At 37.5% G+C, this 19,574-nt stretch overlaps 1 protein-coding gene across 1 annotated transcript; it reads right to left on the bottom strand.

Moving 5' to 3' along the window:
• Nucleotides 1–881: 881 nt before the first annotated feature.
• Nucleotides 882–19,574, bottom strand: LOC118617674 (serine/Arginine-related protein 53-like). The gene is made up of 4 exons (XM_036243659.1): nt 19,498–19,574; nt 10,751–10,946; nt 10,107–10,236; nt 882–917 (listed from the first exon to the last, which is right to left on the bottom strand). Exons 2-4 carry the CDS (start codon nt 10,942–10,944, stop codon nt 882–884), a joined length of 360 nt encoding a protein of 119 aa, XP_036099552.1. The 5' UTR covers nt 10,945–10,946; nt 19,498–19,574.

The raw sequence follows: 19,574 nt of genomic DNA, 5'->3' as shown, positions 1-19,574 counted from the left end.
CAATGTTTCTCTCTCTCTTCTTCTCTCTCTCCCTCCCACTCTATCTGAAGATAAATGCAAAAATATCCTCGGGTGAGGATAAGAAAAAAAAAAAAACCTGCCAAACAAGAATATTACATTCAGAAAAAGATTCCTTCGCAAAAGGAAAAATAAAAATTTCCCAGATAAATAAAAGTTGACAAAGTCCATTAGACCTGCCTAAATAAAAGGACACTAGACACAAACACAAAAGCATATGAAACTATAAAGCTCACTGGTAAAGGTAAACATGTAAACAAATACAAAATCTTGTAATATTGTAATGATAGAGCACTTTTAATTCTGGTACAGAATTTTAAAAACAACAGCTTAAAAAATTATAAAACTGTATCAATGCATACACATTATATAAAGATATAACTATTAACAAAATATCAACAATTAAGATATGTAAAGGTTATACAGGAATTCTTTATAATACCCTTGTAAATTTGTGTTAAATATGAAAGGATCACAAAGTTTTCTATATAGCAAAAATGAACAGGTGGAATTTATATTAGCACCCAAAAAATTAAGTACTTAGGTATAAATAAAACAAAATGTAAACACTATCTACTTGAGGAAAAGTATTAAACTCTGAATGAATAAAATCAAAGCAGAACTAAATAGAGAGATGTGCCATATTCATGGATATGAAGACTCAGTATCAGCCAGATAACAGTTTTTCCCAAATTGATCTACAGAGTCAATACAATCTCAATCAAAATCCCAGCAAGTTATTTTGTAGATATTAATAAAATAATTCTAAGGTTTATGTGGAAAGGCAAACAATCCAGAATAGCTAACACAATACAGAAGGAGAAGAATAAACTTGAAGGACTAACATTACTCAACTTCGAGGCTTACTGTAAAGCTACAGTTATCACGATGGCATGGTACTGGAAAAAGAACAGATAAATATAACAATGGAACAAAATAGAGAGTCCTGAAATAGACCCACATAAATACAGTAAGCTGATCTTTGACAAGGAAGTAAAAGTAATATGATGGAACAAAGATAGTTTTTTCAAAAAATGGTGCTAGGAAAATTGGATATCCACATGCAAAAGTAAATAAATAAATAAATAAACCTGGACAATGACCTTAGACCCTCCACAAAAATCAACTCGGAATGGATTAGAGACTTAAGTGTAAAACACAAAACTATAAAACTCCTATAATATAACAGAAAAAATCTAGATGACCTTTGGACATAGCAGTTATGTTTTAGATACAACACCAAATGAATAATCCATGAATGAATAACCCATGAATAAAATAAGCTAGAGTACATTAAAATTTAAAAACTTCTTAAAAATGGTAAAGGAGGTCAAAAGTACAAACTCCCAGTAATAAAATAATTAAGTTATGGGAATGTAATGTACAGCATGGTGACTATAGATACTAATCCATATTGCATTATTTGAAAGTTGCAAAGGGAGATATTAACAATCCTAATCACAACAAAAAAGAATTTTTTTTTAAAGAACAATGAAAATATATTGAATGACATTAAGAATTTTGAAGTTGTTTATAAAACACCATATACTTTTATTGTAGTATAACTATATATTGTTTGCAGAAATAAAATTTTGCAATGATTAAAAAGAAGGCCATACTTTTCCTTTAAAAATATTAGTCTGATACAAAAACAAAACCTATTCTGGGAAAGACAATGTCCACAAATAATAAGACAAGCTATTAACTGAGGGAAAACTTTGCAGAAGACACATCTGATAAAGGACCTTGTTAAATATACAAAGAACTTCTAAAACTCAACAATAAGAAAATAAACAGCCCTATTAAAATATGGGCCAAAGACGTAAAGAAACAACTCACCAAAGAAGATATACAGATGGCATATAAGCATATGAAAAGATGCTCCACATTATAAGTCATTAGGGAATGCAAATGAAAATAATGAGATACCTAAAAACCTATTAAAATGACCAAAATCTGGCAACACCAAATGCTGGTAAGGAACTGTCACTCATTGCTGGTGGGAATGCAAAATGGTACGGCCACTTTGGAAAACAGTCTGGCAGTTTCACACAAAAATAGACATACTCTTACAATATGACCCAGCAATGACACTCTTAACCCAAAGGAGTTAAAAATTTATGTCCACATAAAAACATATACAGATATCTATAGCAGCTTTATTCAAAATTACCAAAACCTAAAAGCAACCAAGATGTCCTTCAGCAGACGAACGAATAAATAAGCTGTGGTACAACCAGACAATGAAATATTATACAGGTATCCCCCACTTTCCAAACGTTTGAGTTATGCCACTTCGCTTTTACCAAAGATCAACATTAGCACATAATGACTTTTATCTAAAAGTGAAATTTCAGCCCTGGCCGGTTTGGCTCAGCGGTTAGAGCGTCGGCCTGCGGTCCAGAGAGACCCGGGTTCAGTTCCCGCTAAGGGCACGTACCTCGGTTGCAATTTGTCCCCGGCCCTGGTCGGTCGTGTGGGTGGCAACCAATCGATGTGTCGCTTTCACGTCGATGTTTCTCTCTCTCTCTCCCCCTCCCACTCTATCTGAACAAAATATCGAAAAATGTCCTCGGGGTGAGGTTAAAAAAATAAAATAAAAAATAAAAATGAAATTTCAGCCCTGGCCAGTTTGGCTAAGCAGTTAGAGCATCGGCCTGAGGTCCAGAGAGACCCAGGTCCCTTTCCCACTTAAGGGCATGTACCTCGGTTGCAGTTTGTCCCTGGCCCTGGTTGGGTCATGTGAGTGGCAGCCACTCGATATGTACCTTTCACATTAATGTTTCTGTCTCTCTCTCTTCCTCTCTCTCTCTCCCACTCTATCTGAACAAAAAATTAAAAAATTTAAAAAATGAAAAAATGTCCTCATGTGAGGATAAAAAAAAATAAAAACTAAAAGTGAAATTTCAGCCTTTACCAGTGTGACTGAACTGGTCGAATGTCATCCCGTGCACTGAAGGGTAGCAGGTTCAATTCTCGGTCAAGGCACATACCCAGGTTGTGGGTTCAATCCCTGGTTGGGGTACATATGGGAGGCAACTAATCAATGTTTCTTTTTCTTTCTCTCTCTCTCCCTCTCTCCTTTTCTCTCTTGAAACAATGAAAAAAACCTATCCTTGGGTGAGGATTAAAAAAAAAAAGAAAGTTCATCAGATTTATTTTGGTTAGTGAAAACAGATAGTAATATATATCTTCATAAAAGCAAAGTGGCATAACTCAAACTTTTGGAAACCGGGGGATACTCCTCCCTTTACACCATTATAAAATGTTTCATAGAAATGTTCTACTTTTGGATAGTGAGGAAACCTGTATAGTACTAAAAAGAAATGAACTATCAAGCCATGAAAAGACAGAGAAACTAAACTACATATTACTAAATGAAAGAAGTCAATCTGAAAAAGCTAAATATGATTCCAACTATATGACATAAAAAAAAAATCAGTGGTTACCACAGGTTAGGGAGATAGTGTGAAATAGGCAGAGCACAGAATATTTTTAGGGCACTGAAATTACTCTGTATGAAACTATACTGATGGATACATGTCATTATACATTTGTCTAAACTAGCAATTTTCAACCTTTTTCATCTCATGGCACACATAAACTACTAAAATTCTGCAGCACATCAAAAAACATATTTTTTGCCAATCTGAAAAAAATAGGTATAATTTTGATTAATTCACACTGGACAGCTATTGTTGTGTTTGCTGTTATCATTTTTTTATTTGACAATCTAAGGAGATTTGACAATCTAAGGTCAGTGCCCCTGACTAAATAGTCAGGTATTGCATGTTTTAAAAATTCTTGTTGCACACCAGTTGAAAATCGCTGATTTATACCAATGATTACAAGTGATTTTCTCTTACCATATTTTTGAAAATCCATGTGGTATAGAAGTGTGTCGTGGCATACAAGTTTAAAATCGCTAGTCTAGCCCTGGCCAATCTGGCTCAGCAGTTAGAGCGTCGGCCTGCAGACCAGAGAGTTCCAGGTTCAGTTCCCGCTAAGGGCATGTGCCTCGGTTGCAGTTTGGTCCTGGTTGAGGTCGTGTGGGTGGCAGCCACTCGATGTGTCTCTCTCACATCAATGTTTCTCTCTCTCTCTTCCCCCCTCTCTCCCTCCTGCTCTATCTGATAAAAAAAAAAAAAAAAATTAAATCACTAGTGTAAACCCATAGAATGTACAACACCAAGATTGTGCTGTAATGCAAACTATGGACTTTGGGTGATTACAATGTGTCAATTAAGTTCATCAATTGTAACAAATATACCACTCTGGTGTGAGAGATACTGATAATGGAGAAAGCTATTCATGTGTGAGGGCAGATGATATATTGGAAATCCTATACCACCTCCCAATTTTGCTACAAACTTAAAATTACTCTAAAAAAATAAAGTATTTAAAAGATAAATAAATATAATTATAAAATTAGGTTAATGAATACACAATATATAAAGATATAATTTGTGACATCAGCAACATAAAGTGGGGATGGGCAGATGTAAAAGTGTAGTTTTTGTATATGATTAAAATTAAGTTATTATCAACTAAATGTAGATTTATATAATTATAACATGTTTTATATGAGTCCCACGGTGGCCCCAGAGTAAATACTATAGAAGATACACCAAAGAAAATAAGGCCCTGGCCGGTTTGGTTCAGCGGTTAGAGCGTCGACCTGCGGTCCTGAGAGACCAGGGTTCGGTTCCCGCTAAGGGCGCGTACCTCGGTTGCAGTTTGTCCCTGGCCCTGGTCGGTTGTGCGGGTGGCAGCCACTCGATGTGTTGCTTTCACATCGATGTTTCTCTCTCTCTCTCTGTTCCTTTCTCTCCCTCCCACTCTACCTGAACAAAAAATGGAAAAATGTCCTCGGGTGAGGATAAAAAAACAAACAAACAAACAAAAAAACAAAAGAAAATAAGAAAGAAATCAAGGTATATTAATACAAAAAATCAACAAAACAAAAAGAAAGCAGCAACAGAGGAAAAGAAAGACAAAATAGCTACAAGATAAACACAAAACAACTAAAAGAATAGAAATAGTAGGTTTTCCATATCAGTAATTAGTTTAAATGGCTTAAACTCTCCAATCAAGAGTTGGACTAGATGGAAAAAAATAAGATACAATTATATGCTGTCTACAAGAGACTCACATTAAATGTAAAGATAGAAATCAGCTGAAAGTGAAAGGATGGAAAAGATATTCCATGCAAATAGTAACCAAAAGAGAGTAGGAGCAAACATAGTTATGTAAAATAAAATAAAGTTTAAGTCAAAAACTCACTAGAGGCAAAGAAGACATTAGGTAATAATAAAAGGGTAATTTCACACCAGGGATATATATAATATCAGAAACAAACATTGACAGAATTGAAGTTAGAAACAGAAACTAACACAATAATAACAGAAGATTGCAATACTCTACTTTCAATAATGGACAGAACAACCAGAGAGAAGATCTGTAAGGAAACAGAGGACTTGAACAACAATGTAAATCAATGAGACCTAACAGATATAACAGAACACTCCACCCAATGACAACAGAATACACATTCTTCTCAAGAGCACATGGAACATGTTCCAGAACAGATCACATGTTGGGTCACAAAACAAATCTTAACAAATTTCAGAAGATTGAAATCTTACAAATTATCTTTACTGACCACAATGGAATAAAACTAGAAATCAATAGCAGCAGAAAAACTAGAAATTCCATAAATATGTGGAAATTAAACAACTTATTGTTGAAAAACCAATGACTCAAAGAAGGAATCACAAGGGTAATTAGAAACTATCTTGAGACAAATGAAAATGAAACCATAACATATCAAAACTTATGGATTGCAACTTAAGAGGGTAGTTAATAGCTGGAAATGCCTACATTAAAAAAGATGAGAGATCGCAAACCAATAACCTAGCTTTACATCTCAAGAAACTAGTAAAAGAAGAACAAAGTACACCAAAAGTCAGCAGAAGAAAGGGAAGCATTAATAATGATTAGAGCAGAATATCAAAATAGGGTATAGAAAAAAATTTTCTTTTAAAAATCAATAAAACCAAGAAAGTGTTTCTTGTAATGATCAACAAAACTGGCAAGCCTTTAACTGGATTAACTGAGAGAAAATAAGGAGCCTCAAAAAAACTGAAATCAGAAATTAGAAAGGCACTATAACTGATGCCAAAGAAGTAAACAGGATTATGATACTATGAATATACACCAACAAATTGGACAACCTAAAGAAATAGACAAATACTTAAATATATACAACCTATCAAGATTAAATCATGAAGAAACAAAAATAGGAACAGAGCTATAACAAATAAGGAGATTGAATCAGTAATCAAAAACCTCCCAACAAATAAAAGCCCACAACCAGATGGCTTTGCTGGAGAATTCTACCGAACATTTAAATAAGAATTAATGCCAATCCCTCTCAAATTCTTCCAAAAAGTTGAAGAAGAGAGAGCACATCCAAAACTCATTTTATGAGCCAGTATTATTACCCTGATACCAAAGCCAGACAAATATACTATAAGAAAACTACAGATCAATATACATGATGAATATTGATGCAAAAACCTCAACAAATACTAGCAAACTAAATTCAACAGCACATTAAAACAACTATACACCACAACCAAATTGGATTCATCCCTTGAATGCAAGAATTGTTAAATATACAAAAATGTATACTTATATTTTATATCTACACAGTAATAAAGAACAAAAATCACACAATCATCTCAATTGATGTGGAAAATTCATTTGACAAAATTCAACATCTTTACATGATAAAAACACTCAACAAATTAAGAATAGAAGAAAAGTATCCCACTATAGTATATGAAAGGTCCAGAGCTAAGATTCTCTTTTACTGTTTTTTACTCCACAGTAAAAAAACAAAAGCTTTCCTCTAACATCAGAAGCAAGACAAGGATGCTGACACTTGTCACTTCTGTTAAACACAGAACTGCAATTCCTAGCCAGAACCATTAGGTCAACAAAAGGTAATAAATAAAAGGTACCCAAATTGGAAAAGAAGAAGTAAAATTATTTCTGTTTACAGATGACATGATCTTACATGTAGAAAACCCTAAGATTACACACACACACAAACAAGTTTTAGAATTTACAAATTCAATAGTTACAGAATCAGTACTCAAAAATCAGCTGTGTTTCTAAACACTAATAATGAACAATCTGAAAAGGAAATTAACAAAATAATCCCACTTACAAAAGCATTAAAAAGAACAAAATACTTAAGAATAAACTTAACCAAGGAGGCAAAAGTTCTGTCCACTTTAAACTGCAATGGTGAAAGAAATTTAAGGTGACACAAATAAATGGAAAGACAGCCCATATCCATGGCTTGGGAAGACTTAATATTGTTGAAATGGCCACACTACCAAAGTTATCTACAGAGTCAATGCAATCTCTATCAAAATCCCAATGGTATTTTTTTCAGAAATAGAAAAAAATTCTAAAATTGAAGTGAAATCTAAAAGGACCCTAAATAATCAAAACAATCTTGATGAAGAACAAAGCTGGAGACCTCCCACTTCCTGATTTCAAAATATATTACAAAGCTACAGAAATCGAAACTATATGATACTGGCATACAGGCAGACACATAGACAAATGAAACAGAATACGGAGTCAGACATAGTTCTAAAACTCAGATTACTAAACATGTGTGCTGAATAGTCTATTTTTGACTAGATATTACTGCCATCACTTTTAAGCTCTTCCCTGCATTGCAAAGGAAAAGAAATTAACATTTCCAGATTTCCCTCTGGAGGTAGTTGTAGATACATAATTGGGCAGAGAAGCAGCTTCCAGGTGGGTAGTTTCTTGAGAACCACCCATTCTGCTGCTATAAACCTAGAGAGTTCTTAAGATTTCCAGTGACTTCTGAGAAAATAACCAGCTTCAACGCTTCAGGCTGAAATAATCAGTGACTGCTTTCCTAATTCCCTGAGCTCTTCCAAAGGTAACAAAGCCTTTAATTCCCCGTGTTAAAATCCTAGTGCTTGGAATTCAGTGGCTTCTGTTTTTCCTAATCAAACTCTGATCAACTAATTCAAGGTGGGTGAAAATACTTTCTAACCTAAAAAATACATATAAAAAAGCATGAATTATTACTTCTACTTCCACTGATAGGAAATTTCAACTGACTTTGTTTTCTAGTTATCAGCCTCCTTTTAGACAAATCAATACATCCAAAATAAAGCTTTCCTTCTACAAGTCAATAAACAATAAAACTTTTCCTTACTACAGAAATCAGCTCTCTACCTAATTTTATTTCTCCAATTAATGACCTAATTAGTCAAGGTATGTTTACTAGGTATTATTCTAGATACCAAGACATTCCTCTTGTAAGAGTTTATGATATATGAACTGTAACAAAGACATAATATTCATAATATAACTGTTACATATCAGGAGCCACACGAAATGGTAGGTAAGAGAAAGGATGGATTAAATTTGACTTGGGAGTGAAAAGATAAAAATCAAAACAGGATTTAAGGAAGAGAATTGAAGGTTGCAGGAAACTTAAAGAAAGCATGCTCAAAGAAACAAAGTTAGCAACTCAGAGATAAAGAGCACAGGTACATATAATACAGAGTGGCTTATTCACAGAGTGTGTACTAAGGAGAGGAGACTGAATCCAACTACAAGGTCAGAAAAGCTAAATATCTGGACTTTATTACCATTATCCAACTTCAGATTCATAGAGAGATTTATAAAAGTTTATGCCAAAGTAACAAAATCAGTCTGCTAATATACCCCACAACTAAAACCTAAGTAAAAAAACTAAGCAGAGAAAAGAAGTTTATCTTACTAAACCCTTGTTTTTATCCTAACACTCTTCTGCTCAAAAACTTTCAGTAACTTCTGAATACCTACTTTTATCAAGTCCCTCAATACCATGGTCCCCATCCTGTTCAACCATATTTTCAACCATTGTCCCAAATATACAACTCTTTTCAGATAGGCTGTTCTCTGTATTATTGGCCCTTGAGCACAGCAAGAAAACACAGATGGAATGACAACGTGTATTAGTCAATTCAAACTGCTACAACAAAATACACAGATTGAGCAGCTTAAACAAAAGAAAATTTATTTCTCACAGTTCTGGGGGCTCTAAGATCAAGATGCTGGCTGATTTCGTTCATGGTAAGGGCTCTTCCTGGCTTGCAGATGGCTGACTTTTCACTGTGTCCTCACATGGCCTTTCCTATGAGTTCACACTCAAAGAGAGAGAAAGATCTCCCTCTCTCCCTCTTCTTTTAAAGCCACCAGCCCTACTGCATTAGGGTCCTACCCTTATGACCTCATTTAATCCTAATTACCTCCATGAAGACCCTATCTCCAAATACAGTTATACTGGGTATTGGGGCTTCAACATACGAATTTAGGGGGAGACACATTTACTCCACATGACAATGGGTTATTTCTGAGGCTAGACCTTAAGAGATATTGCAGCTTCTGCTTTAACCCTCTTGAAATATTTACCCCATCACGTGAAGAAGCTCAGACTAGCCTACTGGAGGATGAGAAGCCATAAGAGAACCAAAGCACCCCAGACAATACCCAAAAGCCAGAACCAAATGCCTGAGTGAGGCCACATTGGAACATTTAGTTCCAGCCAAGTCATCAGATAACTACAACCACAGTAGTGACCCAGATGAGACTAGCAGAAGAGCTGCTGGCTGAACTCAGTCAAAATTGTAAAATCATGAGAAAATAAGTGATTGTTGCTTTAAGTCATTAAATGTGGGGAAAGTGTGTTACAAAGCAACAAATATCTGATTGGCGCCCTGGCTGGTTCGGCTCAGCAGTTAGAACGTCGGCCTGTGGACTCAGAGAGACCTGGGTTCGGTTCCCACTAAGGGCACGTACCTTGGTTGCAGTTTGTCCCCGGCCCAAATAGGGTCATGCGGGTGGCAGCCAGTTGATATGTCTCTCTCACATCGATGTTTCTCTCTCTCTCTTCTTCCCTCTCTCCCTCCCGCTCTATCTGAAGATGAATGCAAAAATGTCCTTGGGTGAGGATAAAAAAATATATATATATATATCTGATTGGCATACCTTCTTGTTCTGCTTTTTGACCTAGACCTCTGAACTCTATAGGATTTCCCTCGACCCCTTGAACGACTTCGACTTCGTTTTCTTCTAGAGCCATAAGAAGAGCTACTGCTTGATCGATGTCTGCGTCTGAAATAAAATATAATCAAATATCATTGCTATAAAAAAATTTGTATGAGCATTAAGGAAAAATCATCTAGATTCTAAAGAATCATCTCATTTTTATTTACTGTCTTACACCTTCCTAAAAGCAAAAAAGAGATAAAATGTTACTGCTCTTGAACAGTCAGATGACTGATTTCATAATTTAGTGACTGAATTAGCTACAAATTATGAAGCTACAAATTAAGACATTAGGGGTGTTAAGTAGCACACAATCCTTCCAAATGTTATCAGATAATATAGTATGAGAAATATACTCATTTATATCTACTTGTCTACAAAGAATAGACAAAGGAGGAAGACACAAAACCCATGGAATGGGCCTGGGAGTGGGGAACACCTCTGGATTGGAACTTAACCCTCATAAATATATAACTACTAAAAGAAAAATGTTTTACCCAGAAAAATAAAAAGTACAAAATTATAAGAATTCTAAAGAATATAATCTCATTACTATGTAAGTAAAAATTATTTAAATCACCTTCTCTCATAAGAATGTGAGCGAGGTTGAAGATCTCTGGACCAAGATCGTGACTTTGACCTTGACTTCCTTCCACCTTTTCTTCGGCTATATGTTCTACTATCTGAAGAACTACTTGAAGATGACCGTCTACGGTGTTTCTTTTTTCTCTTGCTTCTGCTTTCTTCTTCAGTATCTGATGAACGGCGTCCCATTTCTACAAGTTTAAATTCAAAGAAAATTACTACTAACATGGCACCATGGATGAAATTTAATATAGTAATTTTGTATCTCAAGAGTCAATCCTGAGGACAGCTCATTATAACAATTTTCTTATATTTTAAATTGCATTTATGATTAATTATATATTTGATTTAGGGATCAACTACCTAATACTTCATTTTCACATTTCCTAAAGATAAAACATTTTATTATCTTTTAGAATTATATTTTTCTAACAGAAAATTCTAAATTTTTAAAGGAATAAGAACTCATTAGTCATCAACAGAGTACAAAGTAAAATAATATACTATCATCATTTCATTTGTGAAATTTGGGGAAGGTAATTTTAACTTAAGTATCAAAGTTGATGAGGTTATTGTAAAGTCAGTCAACTCATCTTCATACTGCTAGTACCTGTATAAAGTGGTGGAATTAGTCTTTCCAGAAAGCAATTAACAATTTAAATAGTCATAAAAAATGTTGATGCTTTTTTCACAAAGCAATTCTACTTCTAAGAATATATCTAAAAAAGTTTTTCTTAATCAGATAAGGAAGATGGGGGCGGGCAGGACCAGAGCGAGGGTGAGTGTGTGACAGTGTGAGAGAGTGTGTGAGTGGATGTGAGTATAGACGAGCAACCTTGAGCAGTGCAGAAACATGGGGCAGAAGGTTCCTGTACTGTAGACGGAAAGCAGCTGGCTACAACAATAAGCGGCTCGTCAGAGAGCTTCTCCCTGCATGGTCAGGAGGCCCCGACATTTTAGAAGATCCCTGGTCTTCTCTGGGTGGAGGCAGGGGGGAGCGGCTAAGGCCCAGTGACCTGAGTCCACCAGAGCGCCTTGCACCATTGAACCAGTGGAGCCTACTATGTCAATGCAGACCAGGGCACAGTATCAGTGCTATCAAGGTGCCTGCTGCAGTAGCCACAACTGGCCAGGAGCAGAGCACCATCCCACAGAGCAGCAGCCTGATCAGAGCCCAGCACCATCCCCCACAGCAGTAGTAACTGGGCAAGAGTAGAGCCCCATCCCTAACAGAAGCTGAGGCTCCGGAGCTGAGACACCCCCCAGCAGCACTAGCACCAGCTTGGGAGCCCAGCACCTTCCCCTACAGCAGCAGTGAGTGGGTGGGAGTAGAGCCCCACACCAAACAGTAGCTGAGGCTTGGGAACTAAGATGCACCCCCAGCAGAAAAGACTCTGGGGCAGACATCCATCCCCAGGTAGAAGCAGCACAGACTGGCAGCTGAGACTCATCCCCAGTGTCATCAGCAGAGGCTGATCAGGAGCAGTGCCCCAGCCCAAGCAGCAGCAAGACTCGGGCAGCGGAGACCTGCCCTTGACAACTGCAGCAGCAAATTTGGAGTGGAGCCCCTCCCCCAGCAGCAGCAAAGTCCTGAGAGCATCCTCAGCCCCCAACAACAGGTGAGGACTGGGAGCTGAGAGCACCCCCTGGCAACAGCATCAGCAGTAGCAGCACAAAGTGGGAGCTGACACTCGCCCCCAGCAGCGACTGATCAGGAGCTCAGCCCCACCAGGCAGCAGGTACCCCAGCAACACACCAGCAGGACCCACGCACAACAGAAGCGCACCAGTGGGACCCACGTACTCCAGCAGAGCACCAGTGGGACCCACACAGCCCAGCAGTGCAACAGCTGGACCAATGCACCCCAGGCAGCAGCAGCACAGATCAGCAGCTGAGACCCATCCCCAGTGGCATCAGCATAGGCTGATAAGGAGCGGTGCCCCAGCCCCAGCAGCAGCAAAACTTAGGGAGCCGAGACCTGTACGACAGACCAATACCAGCTGCCAGTTTTCAATCCTCCAGGACCCACACCAGGTAAAAGGTGTCATACACCAAAACAGTCTGGGAGGCAAAGCAGCCTTATTTGATACACACCGACCTGCCTACACATTCCAACATCCCTCACCAGGCCTAGATCTACCAGATTACTAAAATGGTGAGACAACACCCAAAGAAACAACACCCAAATGAAAGAAAAAGAGGAATCACCAGGAAAGGAACTACAGGAAATGGAAGAAAGCAATCTGTCAAACAAAGAATTCAAAGCAATGATTTTAAGGGTACCCAAACAATTTAGTGAGAACTACAAGCAACTTAGTAAGAATTATTGTCCGGCCGGTGTGGCTCTGTGGTTGAACGTCGACCCATGCACCAAGAGGTCACTGATTCGATTCCTGGTCAGGACACATGCCCGGGGTTGTGGGCCCGATCCCCAGTGGGGGCATGCAGGAGGCAACTAACTGATGTTCTCTCCCATTGATTGGACAATCTAGGCGAAATGAACAAATTTTTAGAAACAGTCTCCCAAAACTGAACCGGGAAGAGATAGGAAACTTGAACACACCAGTAACAACTAAGGAAATTGAAGATATAATCAAGAAACTCCCAGCAAACAAAAGCCCAGGCCTGGACGGCTTCATGGGGAAGTTTTACCGAACATTCAAAGAAGATATAACACCCATTTTCCTCAAACTATTCCTAAAAATCTAAGAAGATGAAAGACTTCCAAACTCATTTTATGAGGCCAGCATAATCCTAATTCCAAAACCAGATAAAGCCACCACAAAGAAAGAAAACTATAGGCCAATATCCCTGATGAGCACAGATGCCAAAATCCTTAACAAAATATTAGCAAATAGGACCCAGCGATACGTCAAAAAAATTATTCACCATGACCAAGTGCGATTCATCTCAGGGATGCAAGGATGGTATAATAATATTCTCAAATCAATAAATGTGATACACCACATAACAAAATGAAGGCTAAAAACCATATCATCTTATGAATAAATGCTGAAAAAGCATTTGACAAAATCCAGCACCCATTTCTGATAAAAACACTCAGCAATGTGGGAATAAAGGGATATCTTGACATAATAAAGGCCATATATGAAAGACTTACAGCCAACATCATACTCAATGGGCAGAAACTAAAAGCATTTCCCTTAAGAACAGAAAGAAGACAGCACTTTTGCCACTCTTATTTAACATGGTACTGGAAGTCTTAGCCACAGCAATTAGACATGAAGAAAAAATAAAAAGGATCCATATTGGAAAGGAGGAAGTAAAACTGTCATTATTTGCAGATGACATGACATTGTACATAGAAAACCCTAAAGACTCCGTCAAAAATCTACTAGATTTAATAAACGAATTTGGCAAAGTAGCAGAATACAAAATTAACATCAAGAAATCGACAGCATTCTTATACACCAACGATGAACTCACAAAAAGAGAAACTAAAAAAAAATCTTTTACCATTGCAGCAAAAAAATTAAGATACCTAGGAATAAACTTAACCAAAGAATTAAAGGACCTCTTCACAGAAAACTACAGGTCATTGAAAAAAGAAATAGAGGAAGATATAAAAAGTAGAAGTATATACCTTGTTCATGAATTAAAAGAATTAACATCATTAAAAATGTCCATACTACCCAAAGCAATCTATAGATTCAATGCAATCCCCATCAAAACAGCAACAATATATTTCACAGAACTAGAACAAATACTACAAAAGTTTATATGAAACCAAAAAAGACCCCCGAATAGCCACAACAATCTTGAAAAAGAACAAAGTACAAGGGATCACGATACCGGATATCAGGTTATACTACAAAGCCACTAATCAGAACCGCCTGGTACTGGCACAAGAACAGGTATATAGATCAGTGCAACAGAATAAAGAACCCAAAAATTGACCCAAGACAATATGCTCAATTAATATTTGACAAAGGTGGCAAGAGCATACAGTGGAGTTAAGACAGCCTCTTCGATAAATAGTGTTGGGAAAATTGGACAGCTACACGCAAAAAAATGAAGCTAGACCACCAACTTACACCATACACAAGAATAAACTCAAAATGGATGAAAGACTTAAGTGTGACTCATGAATCAAAAAAATCCTACAAGAAAATGTAGGCAACAAAATTTCAGACATCACACGCAGCAGAATTTTCACTGATACAGTGCCTAAGGCAAGGGAAACAGAGGAAAAAATGAACACATGGGACTACATCAAATTAAAATGCTTCTGCACAGCAAAAGAAACAACCATCAATATGGGAAGGGAACCTACTCTATGGGAGAACATAATTGCCAATGATACATCAGATAACCGGTTAATTTCCAAAATATATGGAGTACTCATACAACTCAACAAAAGGAAGACAAAGAACCCAATTAAAAAATGGGCAGAGGACCTAAAGAGACACCTCTCCAAAAAGGACATTAAGCCCTGGCCAGTTTGGCTCAGTGGTTGAGCATCGGCCTGTGGAACATAGAGTCCCAGGTTCGGTTCCCGCTAGGGGCACGTACCATAAAAAAAAAAAAAAAGGACATTAAATTAAAACTATATGAGGTATCACCTCACACCTGCCAGAATGGCTGCCATCAACAGATCATCAACAACAAGTGCTGGTGAGGGTGTAAAAAAAGGGGAACTTCTAGTACACTGCAGGTGGGAATGCATACTGGTGCAGCCACTATGGAAGACACTATGGCGTTTCCTCTAAAAATTAAAAATGGAACTGCCATTTGACCCAGTGATCCCACTTCTAGGAATATATCCTAAGAAGCCTAAAACACCAATCAGAAAGAATATATGGACCCCTACGTTCATAGCAGCTCTATTTACAATTGCTAGGATCGAGAAACAGACCTAGTGTCCATCAATGGATAAATGGTTAAAGAAAGCTGTGGTATATATACACAATGGAACACTATGCAGCTGTAACAGAGATCTCTTATCCTTTGAGACAACGTGGAGGGACCTGGAAAGTATTATGCTAAGCGAAATAAGCCAATCAGAGGAAGACAAATACCACATGATTTCACTTATTTGTGGAATATAATGAACAAAATAAGCTGATGAACAAAATAGACCCAGAAACACAGAAAGGAGTACAATTCAGACTGACAAACCTCAGAGGAGGGGCGTGGAGGAGGGATGAGATAAACCAAAGAACATATATACATGTTTGCATAACCAATGGACATAGACAACAATGCTGGGGGGTAGGGACTGGGAGGAGGATTTCCGGGGGGGCGGGGGGGGGGGATCTGTAACAAAAATAAAGTAATAAAAATTGGAAAAAAATCCATTCACAGTGCAAGACAAACTAACAGACTTTAATGTGATAGAGTATGAAAAGACCCCTGATATGTTTCAAATAGCACATTACAAACAACCTTTAAGAACTACTACTTGTCAAGTTTTGGTGTAATATCAAATAATTATCTGAAAAGCTATTAAAATACTACTTTTTTCTGAAACTAATATTGTGTATTAACTATACCTTAATAAAAAAATACAGTTTTTTCAATACCGTATCTGTGTGAATACAGATTTTCTTCATATACCTCAATCAAAACAATTCTTAACAATAAACTGAATGCAAAAGCAGATATAAGAATCCATTACGCCAGACATTAGAGAGTTGAAAAAATGAAAATGCCACTTTTCTCACTAAGAATGTTTTGTTTTGAAAAATATACTTTTCATATCAAATTTGTTATTTGTGTTACCATATAATGGGCTTATTATTGTTATTTTAAGTGGATTAATAAATATTTCAAAATTTTCTTTTTTAATTACTAGTAAAGCAATTATTTTTAGATATAGATAAAAATCTTATAGATAAAAGTCTCTGGGGTCCTCAGTAATTTTTAAAAGTGTAAGGGGATCATAAAACTAAAAAGTCTGAGAACCAATGCTCTAAGGTAGCTATAATTGTTTACATTCTTATCTAGCTTATTAAGTCCCCGTGCAAGACATAAAGAAGTAGGGGGGAAAAAAGGAAAGGATACACATCTAATTATGTATCTTGTTGGTGACCAAAAGAGATTGGGGCAGGGGGAGGGCAGGTAAATAAATTTATCTTTGTTTTAACTTCAAACAACATAATTCATCCATAATAGAATTATTTCATTTGACCCAGAAAAGTTAGCGGGAGATACAAAACCCTTCCTTAAAGGAGCCAAATAAAAAAATGGTTGAAAAACTACTGTCACAAAACTATAAATATTTTTTCAAGTGATACATTTATATTTTAGAAAAAATACATTGAAGTACTAATTAATCTCAGTAAGATATTTCTTTATTACAGTTAAGTTCAAATATCTATTTGGAAAAGGAAGTGAACACTAAGAGAAAAATCAGAGGTAGATCCAAAAACTGTCTTCTCTATTAATGAGTTACTGAACTTTGATTCACTACCCTAGATATATACTCACCTCTGGATTTCCATAATGTCCCCAGCATATAGTTGAATATACTTGCTCAACACAGTCATGGTGATCAATTTATATTTCACACTTCTAGTAAGAAAGAACTCTATATTTAACTCCATTGGTAAGGTACAATGCATGGAAAGACACATCAATAGCTCTTTCTGGTAAGGGCAATGATGATATAGATCTTTAGGAATCCTACAAGCTAACAATTTTTCAATCTACCTATAAGCATAAAAAGCATAGGGACAGAACTCCTACAGCTGTTGGTTTTATGTTCTCACTCTAATCTCTAGTATGTCCTGGTTGAGTCTCACGGTTGCAAATCTTACCCAACTACTCCTACTACAGAACTGAAGCCAAGACAGATAATGACAACAGTAGAACATCAATTTACAAAAACATCTTATTGTAAAGTTTAGGTGACTGATGGAAGATGTGGAACCAAGATGTGGTCATTCAAAAGAGAACTCAAAGGCACAGTTCAGTTATTAATAAAGGTATATAAAAGAGTTACCTTTTTCAGAAAACAGGCAGTTAGAGAGAACAAGATTCCTAGAGGACATGACAGTTTATAATTATTTCTCTACTACTCATTCATTAGTATATCAAGCTACAATTTTTTTATCTTGGACACACGGTCAAAAAAAGAAAGAAAAGAAAAAAGAGCAGTCATTTCAATGGGAAATCCACCTCGAAGAGATAGAGAAAAGTGAAAATGGTTAATACTATTTAGCATAAGAAATCCATAAATAAGCAGAGAACCATGCAAAGGTAGTAAAAATGACTGAGGTAAAATTCTAGCTTAATAAGCCTAACGAAGTAAAACTCCAAAGAGACAGAGAATTGTCAAAACACTCCTTCCATGACAGCTAAAATTTTACAAACTAGCATATCTTTTTTTTTTAAGCATTATTGCTCATGGGACTTTCCCCATTGGTTTGAAAATAAAAGCAGAAACTATATCTATACATCTACTATAACAGTCTTACTACAGAAGGTTTCCAACTCATAACACAACTCTTTCCTGAGACTGGTCAAGTTGGTAAGGCAATTAATAGGCTCCAGCAGCCTTTAAGTTTTTCAGTTTCAAACATTTTCATCCCTCTTACTGAAGAACGTGCAGTAATAAAGTGCTACCACTTAACAGTAAATCTCCTTTGTCTGCAAGGAAAGTGAATATTTATAGACTCTAAGGCTAGAGGGGCTCTCAAAAGATACCCAGTTTCCCCACAAAGTTGCACCTGTAACCCTGCTTCAATCCTTAAACCTGAGAATTCTGCATACCTCCTTCACTTTGAGCTATTACATCTAAGTTCAAAGATGAACTTGAATACTTTTTTGTGACAATATATGACATTGCAATTTATTTAACTACTTGGGACCTGTTTAGTTGATTCACAAATAGGTTACTAATTCTGAACATGCAAAAAAAAAAAAGTTTATTAGGCTTCCCGTGTGCATTTAAAGATACAGAATCTCTGAGAGAAATTATCTTAAAGTTGACCTAAAATCAAGAGCAGTCGACATGTGCAATAGTGTACTGGAACCTCTCACCAAAGTAAACAGAGTTTAAGGGTAGCCATGTGCTCTTGGACTATGACCACAAGGCCACAAGGCCTGAAGTTCAGGAAGAGGGCTTAAGGCGAGTATAAGTCTTTATATGTAGGAAAGTCTATTTCACCTTGCACCATCTCTCCTCTCAGCAAGCTAGTGTGAGCCAGCAATAATGGGGGGGGGGGGAGAAAATGTGTATGTAGAGACAACGGAGTGGGTGGGGCAGCGTGCACCAGGTTGCAGTCTCTCTTCCTGCACCTTGCCTAGAGTTAATGACAAAGCACAGGGCACTTATTGCCAAGACCGGCCCATAAACCCCAAAGCAGCGATCAATGGGAATGAGTAGGATAGAGGATGAACGCAGAAGGGGAGGAAAAGGGGGTTAACCCTCTCTGACTACCTCCAGACAGAGGGCCTAGCCAGAGGCCTGCGACCTCGCACCACCCCACAACCGACCATCTCCTAAGGCCCCAACTCCGACTTTCCAGGGTCAGAAACCTCCAGGAGCTAGACGCATGCGCACTGTGCCGCCCCGCTCGCCTCGGGACCATCGCCCGCTCCCCGCCGCCTCCTAGACGGACTGAGATAGGCCCCGAGCCGCCTCCCGCCTCTTCACGCCGGAGCAGGGCCTCGGAACCCTGCAGTGGCGGGCGCCTCCCCCCAGGCCCCGGACGGGGACATCACCTGGCTCCCAGCCTTTGGGATCACACCTCCCGTCGACTTGCAAGTGCCACAAACCTGGAAACGTTTCTTCAAATCGAGGCGCCGCTGGCGTCCTCCGAACTTGCTTCAGTTTAAGCTCACCGCCTTCCTGG

The sequence above is a fragment of the Molossus molossus genome, unplaced genomic scaffold (genome assembly GCF_014108415.1).
Source record: "Molossus molossus isolate mMolMol1 unplaced genomic scaffold, mMolMol1.p scaffold_m16_p_5, whole genome shotgun sequence".
NCBI lineage: Eukaryota > Metazoa > Chordata > Mammalia > Chiroptera > Molossidae > Molossus > Molossus molossus.
This window is presented reverse-complemented; position numbering and strand designations above follow the sequence as displayed.

What these genes read in the sequence shown, in the direction of transcription:
- LOC118617674 (XM_036243659.1), bottom strand. Translation starts at nt 10,944, where the DNA reads ATGGGACGCCGTTCATCAGATACTGAAGAAGAAAGCAGAAGCAAGAGA. An exon ending in TCACATTCTTATGAGAGAAG is followed by an intron (nt 10,237 to 10,750) that starts GTGATTTAAATA and finishes ATTTTATTTCAG; the next exon opens with ACGCAGACATCGATCAAGCA. An exon ending in AAAGCAGAACAAGAAGGTAT is followed by an intron (nt 918 to 10,106) that starts GCCAATCAGATA and finishes TTCTTTTTCCAG; the next exon opens with TACCATGCCATCGTGATAAC.